Source organism: Nyctibius grandis, chromosome 1, assembly GCF_013368605.1.
Source record: "Nyctibius grandis isolate bNycGra1 chromosome 1, bNycGra1.pri, whole genome shotgun sequence".
Classification (NCBI taxonomy): domain Eukaryota; kingdom Metazoa; phylum Chordata; class Aves; order Nyctibiiformes; family Nyctibiidae; genus Nyctibius; species Nyctibius grandis.
Window position 1 is genome coordinate 65,476,669 of NC_090658.1, and position 21,881 is coordinate 65,498,549.

At 39.8% G+C, this 21,881-nt stretch overlaps 1 protein-coding gene across 2 annotated transcripts in view; it reads right to left on the reverse strand.

Annotated features, from left to right (window-relative positions):
- The window catches only part of PDE7B (phosphodiesterase 7B), a 191,233-nt gene that overhangs the window by 41,327 nt on the left and 128,025 nt on the right, over positions 1–21,881 (reverse strand). For both annotated transcript variants that reach the window (XM_068398103.1, XM_068398094.1), the window contains one exon: positions 1,414–1,497. In XM_068398103.1, the coding sequence (XP_068254204.1) occupies positions 1,414–1,497 (84 nt within the window). The remainder of the gene's footprint in view (positions 1–1,413; positions 1,498–21,881) is intronic.

Below are 21,881 nucleotides of genomic sequence, written 5' to 3' on the forward strand. Positions count from 1 at the left end.
CACGTCTGCGTGCTCTGACACCGAGCATCTTCATATACCTGTAGGTCACCAAGTGAGCCAGACCCAGTGCACTTGCCAACTACAAAATTAGTAGTCAACTGCCTAGAAATCTCACTTAATTTTGCACTGAAAAAATAAGCCAACACCACTGCCTAGGCAGAAAGCAGTAAATACACTAAAAACTCAGCCATAGCAAACACTCCAATGGACTTATGACCTAGAAAATACCTTTTATTAGCAAGACTGAAAGCAAACACTTTGCCAGACAGCAGTAACTTTGCCAGCTTGGGCGAATGCAACCGATCAGAGCTGAGGGTCCTCCCCTTCCTATTAGCCCCTCTTTTCTCCTGACTCCTAGCCAGACCTCACCCTTTGCGGCTGGGCTTCTTCCCCCCATCCCTGCCACCTATGTCCCTTCCCCTTCCCCAGGCACTCGGGCAAGCAGTTACAAAAAGGAGATGTAAAACTGTGGTTTGATAATTGCTTTTTCATGAAAAGCATAATCACTAGAAGCTTAAAAGTGTCATCGCTAAACAAAATATCAGAGTTTCAGTCTGTTTTAATGAAGACAGTGAATAACTTTTGTTTCACAGGTTAGACGAAGTGGTCTGTGCACTACACAAGGGCACATCCAGATCTGCCTGTGTCTGAACACTGGAGTTAACACAGCATCCAGACTGAATGCCACAGGGCTCAAGACTAAGAGTTCTCTTTATGTTATTTATTTTATTTTATTTTATCTTATTTTATTTTTTACACACTCGCTAATGTGTCTGCATCTGTATAGAGAATCCGTGAGGTGAAAAAATTAACAGGATCTTGATTTATTTTTTTTTCTTTTAGATTTGCCCTCCTTTATTTACAACAGTGGCGAAATAACTTCAATCAAAATGAGGTTAGGATTATTTTTAACAGATGTTCACTGCTGGCCTGACCCAAAATCCATTGACGTCAATGAGAAGACTCCATGGGGCTTTGGATTGGGTTCCAATTGTTGGAAAAATTAATGTTATTGTAAACCACTGGTCAGTGCTGTCACATGCTCCCCTTCTGTGCCAATTCTATATGACCGGATAACAGACTCACATAAATCTGTTCCAACTGTTGGCTAAGAGGCTAAAGGACACAGAGGTTTATCTTTTTAATTCTGAAGCACCCTCAGCCCCCGCCCAGCACACCCCATGGCACTACTGTATTTACTTGACAGACTCAGCATTATGGTCAGTATTTATACAATCAAAACATTTCACAGCCAAACACTGGGTGGAAATAATAGAATTATCAATGCTGACTGCATGAAGACAGCTGAACTATAGATATGTATGAAATGAGATACTTTGGTTTGTATACTTTCAATACAGATGTTTATTTATTTTTTTTTAAATACAGACCTGAAGGAAGGGTTGCACTTACTGTTAAGAAGACGGAAGTCTATAAATGGGTAGGAGCCGCGGCGCTCAGAGAGAACCCCTGTCTGACTTCTCACCCGTGCATCTCCTGCAAAACACAAAATCCCCCAAGACATTAGAAGGGGCAGCTGTCTTTCTCTGCTGTTTACATCTAGATCTATTTTCTATTCAAAGTGATGACGTTACGCTCATCCAGTGGGAAAACTAAGGTCCAAAAAATCATCTCCCATGACATCCCTGGGTAATTGGGTAAAGCAGTACAGCTGATCCTGTTATCAGAACAAAGGCACAAAACCCCCGTATTTATTCTGTTGAACAGCTTCTCGCCCAGTGAATAGACTCTCATTGCTTCAGGAGTAGTGTCGAGGTCCAGTTTTTTGCCCAGACAAGACCAGTTGGATTCTGACTGTCATGGCATCACACACAAAGGTCTCAACCTTGGACTAGGCTCACAGTGCAACTGACCTCCAAAGCTGTGGGACTGGTCTCAAAATCATGAGTTGATGAAAAAAAACCCAAACAAAATACGAAGGGGTTTTTTTTAGGTTTTTGTTTTGTTTGTTTTTGTTTTACTTACTGCTCTTTGAGCATTCTGGAAAATGTCAGCCTTCTCAAACACCAAAGCTGCTTTATTTAAGCAAAACCTGATGCTCTCAGGTAAGGTAAGCATTACTCCAGAGCTTTAGAATTTAAATTTCAATATCATAAAGTGACAATAGAATACTAAGAATTAGCACCACTGTGTAATTCACATTGATCAGTACCTGACTTACCATGTAACATTGATGAAATAGGCAAAACTCATTTAAGAAGAAAAATGCTACTTGGGATGAATAAGAGTTATAAAAACTCCCTCTAAGTAGATAGGAAGAAGTGGGAAGCAGATGTCATTTTTACATTTCCATAGCTTTAAATATCTTGTACTGTAATTTAACAATTTCTTTGTAGGCAAATAACAAGACCAGAATATTAAAAAATCTTAAATAAGATGAAGTTTGGAGATTTTAGAGGTTCAGGTTAGAGTACTCTAGTTCTTCACAATACCAACTCCTCCTCTACAGAAACACAGGCCATAGTGCTGAAAGCACACCCACTGAACTTCCTCAGACAGCTCACACTGTAGGCCTCTCAAAGTTTGCAATAAAATTATGAATTATTAGTTAGTTTGAATTGTGCTTCCTCTGGGATATGAATATAGCATCTGACTAATATAAACAAAAATAATTTAAGAATTTGGCTGCTCGCGCTAGCTTCTACTGCATGTGTTTAAAAACAAGAAAACATCTTGCAGCATGAAAGAAGGACCTAGTCAGATGCTGTTATTTTTTTCTATTTAATGTTCACTTAAAATGTGCTTACAATTGTGTTTAAGGGAAGAAAGCCAAGTAGAACTATTAAGTTAAATATTCGAGGTGGAGAAAAACTTCCATGCCCTCTAGGGGTCCTTAGAGGTACGAAAGACATAGAAGCGTGCACTCAAATTAAGACTATTTCAAACACAGCCACTTTTGATTATAAATATAAACCTATTTTCTCTCATCCTTACTTTCGCTTTGCTTTTTTGATTCGAGACAGAACATGTGTTCCCTGTACTCAGCTCCCACTTGCCAACCAGCGGCTCGAAGGAACCAGCCCAAACCAACTCAAGCTGTTGTTGACCCCACTTACCCCTCCTGATAGCAGCAGGGCCAGGAGGTGCAAACCTCTCCCTGCTCTTCAGCTGTTGCACCTCAAAGGTATGATAATAGCGTGGGTCTACCTTCAACAGCAGTTTAAAATCACGTGCAACTTGTGGCAACTGAGGTATATAAACCTACTCCTCTGTGATCCTTCTGTTAAAGGGCAGAAGGGTGGCGCAAATAGCTGGAGCTTGTAAAACACTAAAGCAAGATCCATCAGCACCCATGAGTCAGAGCTCATAAGGCAGCACCCTGACTTAAAAGCACTGCTCTCCGCCACAGGTAGACCCATCAGATTGGCTGATTCGTGCAGAAAGAGTACGAATGGCAAGCATATGGTACACATTATATAAACCCCAAAAAGCCAGACAGGCTTGAGCCTGTCACTAACACAAGCGTCAGCAAATTAAGAACGAGTGTAAATTCAGAGCATGCCTTGACTGAGGCTTTTGTTTTTCTGTACGCAGCAATGAATTAATGGGAAACTGCAAATAATCCCCTGCATTAACACACGGATAAACATGTCACTCGTGACTAAATCAAGAGATACTTTAAAAAGAGAGAAATTCAAACTCAAAAAATCTGAAAAAACCCCAAGACACATGATACTGTAAACCCAGAAAGACTGATTTTCTTTCTAGACATGAAATAATGTATCTATCAGATCAAGAGAGGTACCACAGTACTAGAGAATAACAAAATCATACACAGTTACATATCAAAAAAATTGCCTAACTCTGATCTTAATAGTATGACCCCAAATCTTGAGGAAGAGAACACTAAAGGTAGGTAGACAACTGGAACGCAGAAGAAAACACAATGTGGGCTTACCAAAAGTAGACCATACAAGATAAAACTTGATAATTACCTGAAATAAAATAGCCAACTGTTAGACAAGATGAAAAAATCAATACTGTAGTGCATTTCAACAATACGGACTTTGTTAAACACGTAAGAGAAGGCAAGAGGAGTACAAAACCTGAAGTCACAAAAGACTTAAAGTAAGAAGATAACAAGGTGCACTGAAAGGAAACTTTTGCTTGGGAACAATTACTGCATCATCTTTAGAAGATTCACATTGGGAATGGTCTTAAAATTTTTTATTGATGACCTTGACACAGAATTAGGAGAGCACTAGTGAGACTTGATGATAACGCAAAGCTGGGACATACCAGGTATACACAGCTACAGCTATTTTAAAGTTCACTGCTACTGTCACCTTCTCTGCCCCAACTGCTCTGTGGCCCAGTTACCTGCAGCTTCCACTTTCATTTTACTGGTAGTCCAGTTTCCTCTCATGGTGCTGCTGATGTCTCCTACAGAACTAAAGACTATCCAACTCGGACACATATGTACACTATTCAGGCAAGGTAATTCCAGTAAAGAGAGGGAAAGCAAGGGGGGCATTGATGCCATTAGTCAAAGCACTTGGTAGAAGTTCATCTCAAATATTTTCTTTGAGAAAGCTGAATTCCTCCTGGAAAAAGTGGAGAGAAAGACCTCTAGGAAGATGATCAGGGCACTAAAGAGCCATCTCATAAAAGGAAAATCACCCTGGAGTAATGCCCACCGTTGATAAGCAGCAGAGTGGGAAAAGAACCATTTAGGTGGTCAGAAGATTATCATTCTCAAGGAGGAGATAAAAACAACTGAAGCAGCTGATGGCATGGGCTTTATACACACTGGAAGATGACCTGAAATAGTTAAGGACTAGGCATGATGATCGAAAAACTTGCTACCAGCTCTATGTTATTCAAACTAAGAAAATGTGAATGAGTTTTACTTAACCAGTAAAGCTGAGGACCTGAAGTCATGGAAAATTACTGATGATTCCAATCGGCTATCTGTGTCATTTTACATTTTTTACAGATAATAAAAGTTTGGAGTGTCTCTAGCACTATAGGAATCAGTATGCAGAATAAATCTGCATCCCTGCTGACTTAGTGAAAGCCACTAAAATCCTTATATTCGAGGATTATTAACTTTACCCTCAGGGAAGGCAAGTTTCTGATGAGTAAAAGATGTTATCAAGTAGCTCTACCTCATGAATCTGTTATTTCAAAATACTTCGCCAGGTGCCACCCAGTCTCTTTCTACATCATTAGAGAAAGGTTAGGAAGTGGTGGTGGGCTAAATCAACCACACCTGCCTTCTTCCATTTTTTCTTGGCTCACTTATTTGGAAAATATTTATATTTGTCCCTATTACTTTTAATTACCTCTAAGTACACTCAACAGAGATACTAAAAATAGGGATTGCAGCAGATGTACACCATGCCACAGGATTTTTAATTTCTGAGAGACAAGGGCCGTTCATGGCAACACATCAGACTCTTTTTCACTTTGACAGAGGACTTTGAGGGCGACTTTCATCAGTCCACCAGACCTTTACATCTCTTTGCTCTCTACCTTAAAATCAAGCTAAACAATTGTTCTAACAATTTATGCAATTAGCAGTTTTAGATAAATAATCCTTTTTGGAGCGAAAGGAAGGATTCTGTGGAAACAGGGCAGGAAATTTTGACAGCTCATTGTGTTCCCAAGTGAAACAAACAGGGTGAAGGGAAATGGCAAGGGTACAGGTTCTCCTTGGCTGCTTTGGGCTGAAGGCTGCACCCTCGCCAGAGCCAAGTCGCCATGAGAGCTTCCAGTGGGGACATCTCCCAGGGGCCACCGCGCTCTTGAATTTTACCTCATCCTTGTTAAAACAAACAGTCGAGGAACAAAATCAAACAAACCAAGGAAACCTACGTTAGGTAAGAGGAGCCTCTGCAGTGCCTGCTGTGAGTGACACGCACGAGTTTATAGTCATGGGAAAATCAGATATGGGGTAAGAACCACGGCGCTACCGCGGCCGTAGCATCAATGTGATTTCAAGATGGGCAGAAGGGTTAAGAAAAAAATGAGGCAGCTCTTAGCTGCCTGACACATCTGGAGGAAAGAGCCATCTGCACCGAGGAAAACAACTTCTCCAAGACTTGCCTGAAATGACGTGGGATTCAATTTCACTGAGCAAGCACAACAAATTAGGAGAGAAAACAGGGCCATAGCTGTGACAAAACAACAGAGCAGCTTCATGCAGCAGAAGTTAGGACCAACCACTAAATTACTGATTTTATTTAGTACACAGCTCCGTGTGGTAAGTCAGGAATACCACAGTAAATTCACAAGAGGTTACAAGTATTTATTCTACTTAAGCTTTTCTACAATTTTCATCCAAACATTTCTTAAGCTGACTGCTTTAGGACACATACTGCAGTGGCTGAGTACTTCCCATGGAAAACCGAGTCCATGGAGCCCCTGGCTCCTTCACAATTTCAGTTATGAAAAGGCTTGAGATTTCTGAGATGAAGGAAGATGAGTTGTTGATGTTTTAAGCATCATTCTGGTTTTGGTGGAAAGCTTGCTAAAAGAAGAAAGTGTTGCTGTGTAAAAGCAGCAAACCCAGATGAAAAGTGAGGTCAAAAACAAGTAGCAGAAATACTGCAATTATTTTTGAAGACGTCTAATGTTTGTTCACAGTGATTTGTACTTGTTTGGATTATTTTCATTTTGTTGTCTTAGTGTTATAAAGATTATTGTTGTAGATTCTGGTCTGCAGAAAGCATTTTATGCAGATTTCCTCATGTGCATAAGATTTTCAGTGAATAATCCTCTGAGCAGACATGACGAGACTGACATTAGAGGTTACAGAGACAGGACGAGTCTCATCTCCAGCAGGAGAAACTGGGGGAGCCACCTCACTTCATCCATTTGTAAGCACTGAATTTTTAAACACGTAAATATTCCAAAAAATGTGGTTTTCTGTGCCATACAATGCATGGTTCTACTATTTCTGGTAATAGTCCTAATGAGCTCCCAAGTAGTGATTTCATCCACTGCGTTCTGCAGTTTCATTTCAGAATGCTCTGCAAAGGAAGATAACTGATGGTAACTCCCTTTTTACAAAAAGGGGATAAAATGATGCTGTAGAAACCATCATTTGGCTTTGTACATATTTTTCACACAGAAAATCTCTTAACTTCCCCTGCGGTGGTCCTGCCCTGTGAATGAGTTAGTTTTATTTATTTTTTTTTACCATTCAGTCATTTGAATTTCAGCTACTTAAAATTCCATATCCAGACCAGTAGCAGTTGCAGATGAAACATTTCGCTCATCCTGTTTTCTTACAAAACTTTTGGAGGGAATGGTGGATCTTATGCTCAACATAAGCTAGTGGCACTGCTTGACTGTACCCACCAACTGTAATTTCTGCCCTCCTTTACTGACCAAAATCCACACTATTTCTGTATCTTAATCTCTTAAACAACATTATCACCACTGCTTACGCCAATCGGTAAAATGCAAGAAACAGAAGCTGACAATCTGTTCGTAAAACCCTCCTCAATGCTAAAAAGTCTCCTGGTAAGTTCGCTTTTGCACTGATGCATAGCCTGTCTGGATATACAGCCAGAGGAAGACCCTAGGCACAGACATGCCTTTAACAGCTGATCCATTCTGACAAATGAACATCTAGAGTAAAGGTAAAAGAATATTTTTGAGACACTCTTGAAATCCTCCTTTAAACCATATCAGATCAGTAACTCTGGAGAAAAGATTTTGAACTGAAATATCTTGAGGCAAAGCTATTACAACATGCAGACTTTGGAAAAAGTGCTTGTACGTAACTGAAATCCAAGGGGATGAGAAAACTGCCACAGAGAACCAGGTAGCAGCAGTCACCAGAAATTCAGATACTGAAGCAGTACCCGTATTACCCTCTTCACACACCTGTTTGTTCTTGCATGAGCAAACGCAGAGCCTGCAAAACTACGTAGCTACCTCCAACTGAAAAAATGGTCAGAGTCAATTAGGATAGACAATCCTTCATGTGCTAAAGCAGGTAGCTTTCCAAAATGTCAATACATTATATTGCACTGGAAATGCTTTCAGTTGTTTCTGAGTTTGATAACAGGCTACGAATTACTGCCTTAAGGTCAGATGTATTTCACATTCTCGTAGGTGTAAGTCAGTGGAGAGGAGTAGGTGCCTCCACCCAGTGACTAACACTTAAAGAGACTGAATTGTCTTTCAGAGTTGCATGTGTTTGACTTTGAATGCAGACTGAGTTTAAGACACCTCTGTTCCCAAATTAGGTGCCACGGTTATAAGCACAGGGTGCCACAGGAAGAATCTGAGACTTGCCTGTGAGCATTGTATTCAGACAGCTGAGACCACACCAAACCTCTTACCTGTAAGTATGCTCTTCACCGTGACTATCCCTGTGACTGTTACTATTTATTTTGTAATAAATATAATAGACGCATACACCTGCAGTTCACACCAATGTGGGCACACCCTCAAAACACGTACTGGGTACGCTCGTACAGTGTGGTATTACCCCACAGCTCAGTTAAACAAAAATCAGCACTTGTTATGCAATAGTAATTGGACTACTGTTCTCTATAAAAAGAAATAACTAGCTTCTTGACACTACTGTGTGATACTTAACTACCAGTATTTTATAGACAAAAATACAAACGTTTATACAGAAGTTTACATAAAGTGCTAAACCAGAGGACACAAAGACAGAAAAGGAGCAGAAAAACACAGACAAATTACACAGACTGACTCACATACAAACTTTTCATTTTGGAGACATGAGAAATTCAGACACAGGAGTTCACTGGCACAATTTTTGCAAAATTCAGCTAATGGCTTTCATATGAAGAGGAGAAGATACACAAACATTGGTATCTAGCAGCAAAGAATAGAGTTACTGAACTAAAAGCAAGAGACAGGTCTTGGAAAAAAAGAATGCAATGAGGAAGCACGGGGACTTGTACAAATACAGCGTTGTAAGTGCAGAAGATCGAAGTCATCTGTCACCACCTCCATACCTGAAAGGATCAGCTTAGACAACCATCTTGACATTGGTAAATATTTTGCTTGAACTATATTGTAGTGAGCTAGCATCTACTGTCTAGGGGGATGGACTCACTAGTAAAAGATAAAAATTAAAACCTGGGAGAACAGGCAGCTAGGAGGAGATGCGATCCTGCTTTTTTTTGAGTTATCTATTTATAATTCCCCTTCTTGCCTGCAGCTTACAGTACTCACAAGTACCAGCATATAACTGATGGCATCTTGAGAGTCTCACTGCTGCTGTGGTCCTGAACGGCAGCACTTTGGCTGACCTGAGGCTTATCACACTGCTGCTGCTCAGCAGGTTCAGGGTAGTAAAAGAGGTCCCAGGGCACTTTGCTGGAGCAGGACACCAGACTTGGAACGGATGGGATCCTCTTAGTAAACTGAATGTTACCATTTCTAGAGCTAGTCCTAAGAATCACCTGTCTGTATTTTGGAGGTTTTATGTTGCATTATTGTTGAAGCTTTAGTCTTTTCTGTCTCCAAATACTGATCACTGACTTTCCAGGGAAAGAGGATATTAATATAGATAGGGTACTGAACTATCTTCATAATTCTTGTCTTCCTAAATTGTTAGATAGCTTGTAAATTACTGTGCATTAGAGGACGGGAGCTATGTTAGCAGAATCAGGTTCTTGCATTGCTATCATTGCTATTGCTCTAGAGCCTTGCCAGAAAGTGGCAAAACTTACTGGTTTTCTCACATACGAAATTGAATGTAAAGTAACACCTTAAAAACTAAAGGGTACACTCCGAAATGTTAAGAGCTGTAATAAAAGTAGTAACAACAGCTACAGCATGTTCTTAGCAACAGGTAGTAGGTTGCATTACCACGGCAACTTTGAAGTTAATATCTTACTGTCATGCTACTCCCATCACTTTGCCAAAGAAATTACAGCATAAATAAAACCACATTATTAGTTATTTAAATTGTACTTTTTGGATTCTAGTCTTCTGCTAGACTCCCAACTACTAAAATAAACATGTATTTAATAACAAACTTCTGACTTGTACGCTTCCAATTCCATATACACAAATTTCCAAAATAGCTTAAGTAGTTTAATATAATGACTTTCATTTTGTGTAAATGAAAAGCCACAAAGAATCTGTGTTTTGTCGAAGACTAATGCCAAGAAGAGGTATAGAGTTCAGATCTCTATGCGTAGTGCATTAGGTCAAGCTACTTCTATTGCCAGTGCCCAGAAGATATGATTTTCTTCACTCATAGACTCAGACCCTGTTATCCAAACTATAATTTTATTTTCTTAACTGTAATAGCGTTCTAGAAATAGCTGCTCTTTCAGAGACCCCTTTGCATGTGCCTGTGTATTGCAACTTCAAACTGAATTCTCTCAAACATCTACATCTGATTATATTACATGGATTTCTGATTTGAACATTATCAACGCTTTAACTGCTTCCACTGTGAATAACAGAATCATAGAATGGTTTGGGTTGGAAGGGACCTTAAAGATCATCTAGTTCCAATCCCTCTGACACAGGCAGGGACACCTTTCCACTAGACCAGGTTGCTCAAAGCCCCATCCAACCTGGCCTTGAACACTTCCAGGCAGAGGGTATCCACAGCTTTTCTGGGCAACTTGTTAAGAACACAACTGGGCTCCTCAGATCTGTCAGTGAGGGTTTTGCAGTTGAAGAATTGATTCTTCTTCTGCAGAAATCTGAGGTAATTGTTAAGCATTTATTCAATCAAGTTTGCTTTACTGTTCTGCATTCCTATTTCACATCTATCGATAATATTTATTAAATTTTTTTTAATATGCATTGTTAATGGAATCTTTTTTATTCTACAAGTTCCCCAAGAAGCGTTGTTTACGAGTATATGCATTTTATGGGTTGCATTGATGAGTTACTTGAGCCATAAGGCATCATTCTCATTTTCTGTTCAGGCACTATTAGGTCGACAAGCTGAAACTGCTTGTTACTACAATCCACATGTATCTAACATAGCCAATGATTAAAATTTGATACATTATATCTAATTAATTTATGTAAAATAACAATTTCTATAAGAACATAAATATTAACAGAAAAATGCTGATAATTTCTAAGTGGAATAGAACAAATGGAGCTTGCTTTGGGAAATGTTCAATAGTTTGAGATTAACATTTTTATTTCTGAGAGAGAAGTCTTGGAATTTAAACATGGGATGGCAATCATAAGGCCTGAGCTTACTTCCTGGTTTCCTGTGGAACAAATAGTGTCCTTTCCATGCCTCACTTTCCCACTTCTGTGGTTTATTTGTCCTATGTAGACAGCAAGTTGTGTAATGCAGGGCCTCAGTGGTTCAACAGCATCTAGCACCTGCAGTCCTGGTCACAGTTTCTACATTGCCATAATATAAATACTAATGACCTCTGCTGTTCGTACTAGTGACAGTTAAGACAACATTCAAAGAAAATGAATGCAGAGGGTTTTGCTCATACCATTAAACCAAAATGTGCTGCCAACTCTTAACAGGACACTTAAAATTTCTCTCTATTTCCACAGCTTTGCCTGTGAGATTTCGACACCTTCCCTCTCCAGTGAAACTACAAAAGATACGTGCTCAAAACTCTAGGTAGTAATACAGCAATTGCCATTATAGCAACACATTGCCTACTTCTGAAATGCTTAACATCAGCTAAAACCGAAAGTCTGGCAATAGTTTTTACAGAATGACAGTTTTGCCTGTGGAGGAGCCGAGCAGGAAAAGTGCAAGACCTTTGGGATTTGCTCCCTTTTCATCTTGTGCTAGCATTGCATGGCTGCCATTCACCTCACACAAGAGGAGATTCAGTCTCTGCTGATTCAGCCTATCTCCCCGCATCTAATAACAGTTCTGTCTAAAGACCGTATGGTGCCTGCACAACCCTTTAAGGTACATCAGTACAACTAAGTGAGACACCTTAAAGTAAATGAGTCTCGATCTTGTGCATTAACCACCGGATGATCCTTCCTCATCAGTTTCTGCACATTCTTCACCTCCTTTCCAATTCCCCTCTGCACTATACATATATTCCTAACTTGGGTGTTGACCCTTCTTCTTCCTCCCCTTCTCTTTGACTTCCTGGTAATTCAGCCTCCCTTGTACTCATTGCCTTCTCCTGAGGCTGGAGTACTGCGTGGCTTTGTAGCAGGAAGCCCAGCAGTGTTGGCCACTTACTCCTCCTGATGGGGCTGCCCCAGGAGTCTTCATGGCTGGGAGAGAGCAATGAAAGGGGGATGGAGTAGAAGGAAGCGCTGAGTGATGGCTCGGCAGCATGAGAAGGTGCCTGTAATATCTTGCTGGAGAAAACTTTACTCACCACCTGAAGCTTTGCTCTGATGGAGAGCTTTATCTACACACGAGACTGCAGGAACAAATGTTTGAGATTAATGATTTGACTTTTGTTTGTAGATCATATATTGCAATAAATTCTTTCGTGTATTCAAACGCAGTATCTATGGTAAACAGCTGGACACCTTCTTCCTTAATGGTTTTAAATTTGTTTTAGTTTTTCTGTGAAACATACAAATACCTCCATAACTCAGTGAATTATTGAACAATAAGGCAAGAGAACTTTGTCCAAAATAAGCACAGGTAACCTTAGCATTATTTGCTTATTCAAGATGAGTATTTCCTGAGCTAGCGCACACTTTATCATATAATATTTCTTCATCAGAAAATATTATTTTGATAAAACCCCCTTTTTCTTATAAGATTTTTTTCTGTTTAGAAAAAAATAAAAATAGCATACGTAGATAATATAACTATTTGAAGTGGAACCTTTTTCATTTTGATGCTAGACACAGGAATAAAGCTGCATAAAGTGGAAGCTGAGCTTGACTGTTTTACCATTTGGAAAATGTTTTTCTCTTTCTGTTTTTTTTTACACTGTATTTTCAAACAATTGATTGGATCTTTTAAAAAAAAATAAAACAAAGCAACAAACAAATAAAAAACAAACCACCAAATCCAGAACCCCACCCTGGCTACAATTTAGCAAATATGCTGCCTCTTGCACTTAAACAGATCACTGAGCATGAGCTGGCTCAAATTAAAATAATTAGCTACATATTGCTGTAATTACAAAACTGTTGATAAACAAATCTAATTAGGTGCTTGCCATTGGCAAGGACTGCTATTTCCCCGGAACCTGGTTTCGTGTTTCCCCTCAGCTGGGATGGCTGAGCACTGACCGGGACACCAAGCAGGAGCAGCTGGCACTTGGGCTTCTTCCCCAGCAGACGTGCTGGCAACCGTGGCTTCGCCGAGCCCATCAAATGCACAAGCTGCTGCCAGGTAGCCTCTGCCCGACTTGTTCTGGTGAATATGGGTTTGTCTCCCAGCTCCTTATTCCAGAAACTGCAAAACCTAAACATCTGAAAGGAAGAGCAACTAGCAAGATATGCAGAGAGGATTAGACATGGTTTACTGTAACCAGAACTCCTTTCAATGATGCTTTACATCACCGTCTTCTTTCCTCATCTCGTAATTATGTATACCTAGTCTTGATATCACTTTGACACTGAAGTTATGAATGGCAATGTCACATAAGGCACCTGCACCAAACACTACCCTTTGGGAGGAAAGGCCAGGTGTACCTGAAGGGAGGGGAACCCTGTCTTGCCTTGGAAACAGAAACGGATTGTGCTTGGCCCCTCACTGAGAAGGACAGACAGAGCGGGGGAGGGAAAATATTTTTCTCCTTCTTCCTACTCTGTATGTCCTTCCAGAAGTGGGAAAAAAAATCTGTTTTTCAGACAGTGAACTACTCACTGCTCAACCTTTGCATCAATACATGTTTGTTTGATGTCTTCCAAAACTACCATGAATGGACGGAAATATGAACCAACATTGTAAAAATCATGCTACTAATTAATCTGCTAACTGGCCTAACCCAGAATTCTACATTCATGAACCACTACGCTGGAGCTACACCTAGAAGCCAGGTCTGCAATTTGGGCCCGCCACTGGCGTAAACTTTGCCGAAGCTTTATCTATTGTGTCAGTGCCTCACGCTGGCGGTGTGGACCACACTCCTTCCAGAGGCCAAGACACCCCACCAGAACCTCCTATTTAATGTCTTCCAATTACTTCATCATTTAAGAAGTGTCACTAGTAAATGTATTTAATTGTGCTATCTACATTACTTTTTATTTGAAGTTAACTAAAACCTCTGAGTGTTTTCTCACTGTTTTTTAATATAGAAAAACAACGAAACCAAACCAGCAACAAAAATAATACAAATATTTAAAACAATTTTACATGAGAAATGCAAATTTATCTCACTGACAGTGTACACTGCAATGCTGTCTTTCCCTACAACTAGGACTGAAAACAGAAGCTGAGGCTTTTGTCTCCTGTGTTTTAATATATACTTAGGGAATTCAAATAATTGCTAAAGTCTTTCAGAAAGAGGAGGAAACTGCAATCTAAAACTTCCAATACAAAAAACAAACAGACTTTTTTGGGTGGAGGCAAAATATACTGGAGATGATTTTATAAATCCCAAAGGAACAATACACTGTACAAACAGTAAGTTAATTTTGTTTTGTCTCAAAATTTAACTTTAAATTACAGCTTAGCAACTCAGGAGTTCTGTCTTAGATATTCATTGAACAAATCCTTTTCTGAGCAATCCAGCTCCTCAGGCTCCTCCTCAAATAGTATTTTACAGGTGAAAGAGCAAGACAGTGCTTCACTATTTGCTCTTCACAAACCCCTATAAATTCCAATAGAGAATAACTCTGGCACAGACTTTTTTGGCATGTGTGTGTGAAGGCATATAAAAAGAATTTCTCGACTCATCATACTCTTGTGCAATTCACATGAAGCAGAGATTTTTTTTTCTTTTGGGATTTTTCTGTTCTGGGAATTGCAAGACATAACACAGAAAAAGCAGTAAGATTATTGTCTTTTTCTTCAAAACAGATCAGCTTGAATAAATATTGGGTATATCTTAAAGTAACATCCAGAAAAAGTTGTGTTTTTCCTAGAATCTACCTTAACTATATTCAGTAGTTGATGGTTACCAAAGAAAAATCAAGAACTGCATGAAAAACAATCATCTTAACTGGTAAGGCTCTACCTACAAATTATATATAATGCAAAGGTTCTGCAAATTAGATTTTGAATTTATTACAGAAAAGCAATTCAGAAACTCTTTGCTAGAAAACTCACAAGAACCTTCTCTCGTCAAGTATTTGGCTAGGTCTCACAAAACCTGTGAAACACTCCAACACTTGAAAATTTAAAAAAAGTAAAATTTTAATTTGGTTCTACACTAAAGAGAAAGTCCATGAAGATTTGTAAGAATCAGCTCATCATTATCACACTACTGAAGAATGTCATAAAATTCTGTCTATAGTTGTAAAACTGACTAATGTTTTGGACCAGGCTCTAATACCAGATGTATAGTAACGGGAAAAACACTGTACTCTGTTAGTTCCCCCACAAGTGTAGCAAGGTAATGTACACTGTATTCATGGATATTCAGACACAGATCCTATATCAACTACATGGAGAAAAACATTGATTAAAATTCTACCAGCAGACAGAAGCATTCCTAAAATCCTAACGAAGAGCACATATTCCAGTTCACCTTAATGTAATTTTCCTGTTTTACTCCTCCCTAAAACCTAATGGCTGAGTAATTCTCCCTCCAAAATGCAACAGGATCCATCACAGCATGAAGGGATTGTTATAGAGAAAGATAATCACTTCTTCCAGCACCATCTTATTTGTGTGGCAAGTATGCTGCAGCTGTGAGTTCATACTTCAGGTTTGTTGTTTCAGTATGAGATGTTCCTATTGTCTCTGTTTTCATGAAATAAAGCTCAGCAAATTTTTTTTTTCCTAGATCTATGAAGAACAGTTTTTCCTAGACCTCAAGAATCAAGTACTGGTGCATTCAGTCCTTGTGTGGGCTCCTGCGGTTGCTCTGAGACCTGCTGGCCCATCTCCAGGTCTTTCAGCAGCCCCGGATGCAGATGGCCGCTGGGCAGAGATGTCATGTGCACAGGGGCAGGCAGAAGTGGCTACAAGTTGTTACTCCCTACAAGGGAGCTGAAGAGCCTATCCTGCTTTTTCACCTGAAAAGACAAATCTCATTTTCCTAAATTGACTCTCCATTTGTATAAAAAGGGGAAAAAGATTTCAACTCTATGCAAACTGGAATGAGGTTCTGGAGGTGACCCAGTCACCTTCCCGTTGCTTGATCTTCTCTGTGACCTGATTTTCCTCTCTCAGTAACTGACACTGTCACTGAGGCTCCTGGAAAAGTAAATGTGTTGATCTGGGGCAGTGTTGGGAGTAACACGAAGAAAGGGACAGCTTGTCCTGAGCCTTCCATGGAAGGAGCAGCCCAGCCGGTGCCTTCCTAGGTCCCTGCGGCAGAGGGAGAAGTCACTGTTCCAAAATCTTTCTTTTTCAGAAACTGAGTGGCTGTATTTGCATTCGGATGCTGCAGAGTATGCAGATGCTGCAGGAACCACTGGGGTCAGTGAAAGAACAAAAGTTTTTGGGGGGTGGGGGGTGGGGGGTGGAGGGTGGAAACAACCTCAGGCAAACAGGGTCCTATCATAATTATAAAGACACACTATTCTGTTTGCATATTACTGAGGAATCTTGACATTTCAGATCAGAAACTGAGTTGGAAATTACAACTTCAAAGAATCACATATATTCAAGACCTTGATTCAGCAGCCACAGAACTCCGTCCCCTGAAAACAAGCAGTGACACCCTGCACTCCTAGGGCAGTCATGTCAGGCTGCAAGGACAATTCAGCAGAGAACAATACGTGTTTCAAAAAATAGATCCAAGATTCACTTATCAATTTTTTTCCCAGTCAGCTAAAAACCTGGAGTGGAACAGACAGAAACTGCAAGAAACTGACGTTAATATTTGCTTTCTAAAATGGAATATATTCAACTGTTACTAAGAAGTAAGCCTGTATCCATCCTCAACATACTAACACATACAAAGGAAAAATACTGTGTTATACACTAATATCTATTGGAATTCAGAAGATGATGGCTACAGAATGTTTGTCCTTCAGATATGGATCCCTCTCATTTTTTTTTTTTAATTGGTCTAATCTGATGAGATACGGGATGGAGAAACTGAACTATGTTTTAGCAAATCGTGGGTTGTGGTAGGGTAGGAAATTATTGCTTTGAGCAATACCTTGTCTAGCAGTTGTAAAAGGTAGGATAACAGATTTTCTTTATAAAATGAGCTTCTCAAAGAAAAGTATAGGTAGCTAAACCAGAATAGTACAGAGGCTGTTATTTGAGTTTCTTCCACAACTACAAGGTACTGGATAAAGAAGCACCTTTGCCAAAAACCTCTGTAGCACTACTTATAATCAACAGGAAATGTGCATGATCGTAAAGAGAAAGAGCATCCATAGAGTACAAATATTTTCTTTACACTACATTTAGAAGAGGGTTGAGGGAGCAGGGGGAGACCAAAGGCAACTATTATACATCTTTCCCCACTGTTTGGTACAAACTTCTTTCCTTTATCTTTTTTCTCCAAAATTTTACATGCTAAGTGTTACCATATTTTCTATTGAAATCAAATAGATTTTAGCTCTCATGAAATCCTATGCCATCTAATCAATAGTGGAGCACATAGTGTTATAAGAACTTTTCTATAAATATTAACATTACATACAGTAAAAATAAACATACTGAAAAACCTCTCCTACACCATAGGGTATCTTCAAATATCTTCAGATTATTTCATATCCTACTCCTTGCAGAGCAATATATACCCTGACCAAAACAGGCTTCCACATTTGATGAGATTCTGAGAAGAAATTCTTTAACAATCTTAATTCTCTCATCTTAACAGAAGTAATAAATAGGACAGGTGGTAGAAATATATTAATTTTACTGGGAGCTATTCTGCATATCCGAGAAAGCTTCTACTCATTCTTTAAAGGCTTTTATTATTTTATATAGTATAATAAACTTTCAATAAGATTTTGTGTTTTTCTGTCACATTAGTATGAATTCTTACCCTACTTAATGAATTTGAGGGGGTTTTCCCCTCCCAGTGTAATTTTTTCAAAATAGCAGGCACTTAACATTTCAGATTTATCATAATTAATTTTACACCCAAAGACCGCCAACGATACATGTTTACTATTCTACTAGTTTTAAGACGAAAAGTGGGTTTGTATAAACAGCCCTACATCATCTGCCTCCAAGCTATCTGCTCCGTCTGTGAGCAGCCCTTTAGTTTGGAAGTTCCTGCCTAATTGCTGCAGACAGATGTTCTGCTGTAGCTGTAGACACCACAGAGGCTCCTGCCACGTTAATTAACCAGCTTAAAGACGTTCCTTTCCTTAATTCAAAAACCTAAAACCCCTTATACACAGCAGAAACGCGAGCTCTCACCTTACCTCCAAAGACATGTTTTCCTAAATGTAGTGTTTCTAAATATCCCCTCCAGCTGCTGACTGGCATTTTCTTTGTCAGAAGACCCCCAGATAACTTACCTGTTATTATTCTGTGTTGTATAGCTCATAGTAGCGTTTTTCTATTATGCGAAATCTGTCCCCCTACCATCAATCCATGCCACTCTGAGTATATGTACCTAACATGTTACTAGTTTGTCAATACTAGCGAGAACTAGTCAATTCACATGAATGAAATACATATAGACTACAAGCAGTCTCTTCTTTTCTTTCATGGTATTACAAATACCTTTGCTTTCTTCCAGAAGGAAGGAGTTTCTACTCCTTAAGAGCACTGATTAAACAAGCCTTGTAATGAGTTTGCTAACTTTTCTGTATGCTCCTTTGTGCAGCTATCAGTCGTCTCGATCCATTGACTTGTTACCTGCCTACTGCCTCTTCCCCCAACACAGCCTGCTCAGGAAATACCACCCCCAGTATTTAGGGGAGAGGGTCTCTGCACAGCAGCGGTCCTCATGTTCTCAGATATCTCCTTCAGACCATTCTATAAATGCCGGCCTTATAATGGCATAATAATACATCTGTCTTTGCTTCATATAAAAAAGGGCTTTTCATCCTTTTAACAGTTACTGAAATAATTTTTATTGGCTGATCTTTTCCACCATAATTTACTAAGCTTCTACCCTTTTATTCCGTTTGTCTTCAGGACATAGATCCACTCCTTTCATAAACATAAACCCAGCCAATTCTTTTATAAACATGTTGAATATCACCATCTGTAGCAGGAAGTTCATTGATGAAAACTGCCTTTATTTCTCTGACATAAGACGGAATCATCACCCAGGTTACTTTTTCAGTCTCTTTAATAAGGCCTCACCTTCTATTACCTCTCCTTTATGTTTTTGCCTTAAAATGTGCTATAGCAAGGAAGGCCCACTCAGCTCCCACCTTTGTTAACCACTCAGTTGTACATCCCACCCACCTGATCCTTTCCTCTTTTCTTTTTTTTTCCTTCTTTTCCCAACACATAGAAAATCAGCCTAGCTTGGTGACAAAGATGTTTAACCTCACCTCACCCAAGCAGTGGTCTCCTTTTCAGATGGTTTTGGGCAACTACTCTGAGAGACCAGCATCATACTACACTTGCCAGAGACTACTTTTCACTGAAGTAGCCTGGGACAATGCCTGAAATGCTCTTACATCCTCCCACACAAGTTGGAAGTGCTAGCTCTCTTGAATTTTCTTGAATTCATGAAGAGCTCACACACTGAGGCTGTGCAGTCTCCATCCTCGGAGGTTCATAAGACCTGGTTGGGTACAGCCCTGAGCAACCAGGTCTGAGCTCACTGCTGAGACAGTTTGGAGCAGCAGGTTGGATGGGAGACCTGCAACAGCCCCTTCCACCTGTGTGGTTCTGGGGATTTTAACTCGATGTTATGACTCTGGGCTTGTTTGAGAGTGGAGGATGGCAGAGTTGCAGGCAGCTCTGTGCAATTCTTTACTGCTGCAGTTGTTCCTGCTTCTGGAAAGGAAAAAATATCTTGCTTTTAGCATTTAACAGGATCTTCCTGCTCCACTTTGGGAGATTTTTAAGTTACTATTTTCTTTCATGGATCTGTATATCACCCATATTCTCTGAGAGTTCTGCTCCCAACGTTTATCCACACTCCCCGGGTCACTGGCCCCACTAATCATTCTTTCTACATCACATTTAATCCCACCAAATCTCGTTTCCGATGAAGATTTTGAGAGAGTTCATTTCTGAGATTAACCTATTGAGACTATATCCAGTATCAGTGTCAATTTATTTTTCGTCTTTGCTTTGGCAGGAAGCAGAGCAACATCTTGAACCCTACAAACCTTGCCTGCTGCAAGTTAACGTTCTCCTCTCTGAATTTCTTTCAGGGAAGCTGCTTTTCATACTGTCCCCTCCTCCTCCAGTCATTATTCCACGCATATGGGGCAGCACAGGCAGTCCACGGGCTGAGCAGTGCTGAGCACCACCAGGTCCAGTGGAGCTCGGGGTCCAGGCAGCCATTTGTGACCTGTTGTAGATTTTGTCCACATCAAAAAATTCAACACTCCTCTTCTCCTCCCCCAACGGTCATTTTTTTTGTTTGTTGATGCTTCCTTGTATGTTCTGGGTTCAGACAGTACCAAAAAATGCCACTTTAATATTGACCCAGCTGCACCATGCATGGAAAAGGCCAGAAATGCTATGCTTAAGTGTTAACCTGTATTAAGAGCTGTTGAATGGCTAGGCTGCCAAATTCCTGACGAGAATACGGTTGTTATTAAATCCCTATCTTCTCATCTACAAGATCTTACTTGAAGTTCTGTAATTGGTAGTTTTGGGGACACATTTCACATCACAATTTAGCCTCATATTCTCTGAGCCGATGAACATTTTTTTTTGGCCCTGTGAGGTGTTAGGCCTTCAACAAAGTGCAGGTGGGGGGTGGTGGTGTTCCAAGTCTCAGCCCCTGTCGTTCTCTAATTGTTCAGATTTTATTCATGTTTTGATTTTGTAGTAGCTTTCCCACAGCCTCTTGCACACACTCACTAAACTGCTGAGGCACATGAAAAATCTTGCTATATAGGATGCATATATTTCCCAGATATTTCTCACCTAGAGGTGTCTAAAGAGCAACTAGTCACCAGTGGGACAAAGTTTTGAGCAACAGTTTCCCTAACCAACACAACGACTGGAATCCACTACTTATTTTTGCAGAAATAATTAAAATCTTGTGAGACAAGTTCCTTCTCCTACTCCCTCACCTCAGCTGAGTGACACCAAATCAATACCTTGTTTCTAAAGCTATTCGGCTAGGCAGATTTACACCAGTAATTTACAAGACTCTGAAAAATAAAACATTCTCAGGTTCCACTTGGGCACTTGGCATCTTTCAGACAACATGCCATCATAAGATATTACACCATGCTTTGATCTGTGACATCTCCCATGCATTAAGTGATTTTTAGAATGCAATTGCTTCAGAGCACATGATCTTTTTTTTTGTAACTCCCACAGTTAAAAATACATGCTTTAAAACCCTGAAAGAGATAATATGTGCGATGTATCTGATAGCAAGACCGGTAAAGAGGAGCACACTAGTCTCATCATAGGCTAGAAGTCAAAGACAATTCAAGGTAGCAGCTGGAGAGAACGGTACTGAACTAACATGTATTTTACTCAGCTTGGCCAAGTCATCTGTACTCTTCTCTATATTATCAGAAAGTTCCTGCCCCTGAACTGCCTCCAGTGTTTTACTGATGCAAATATTTGTGTGTCAGCCATGATGAAAACTGACTCATCTGAAAAAAAAAACAAAAGCATGCCGGTACAAATTTGGTTCTCTCAGCCACATCAGTTTCCCAATTATCACTTGGCATCAGCACAGCGATGAGAATAGATGAAGTAAACATCACCACTAGAAACATTTACATGGCAATTCTGCCCAGGAGTAAACCCCAAG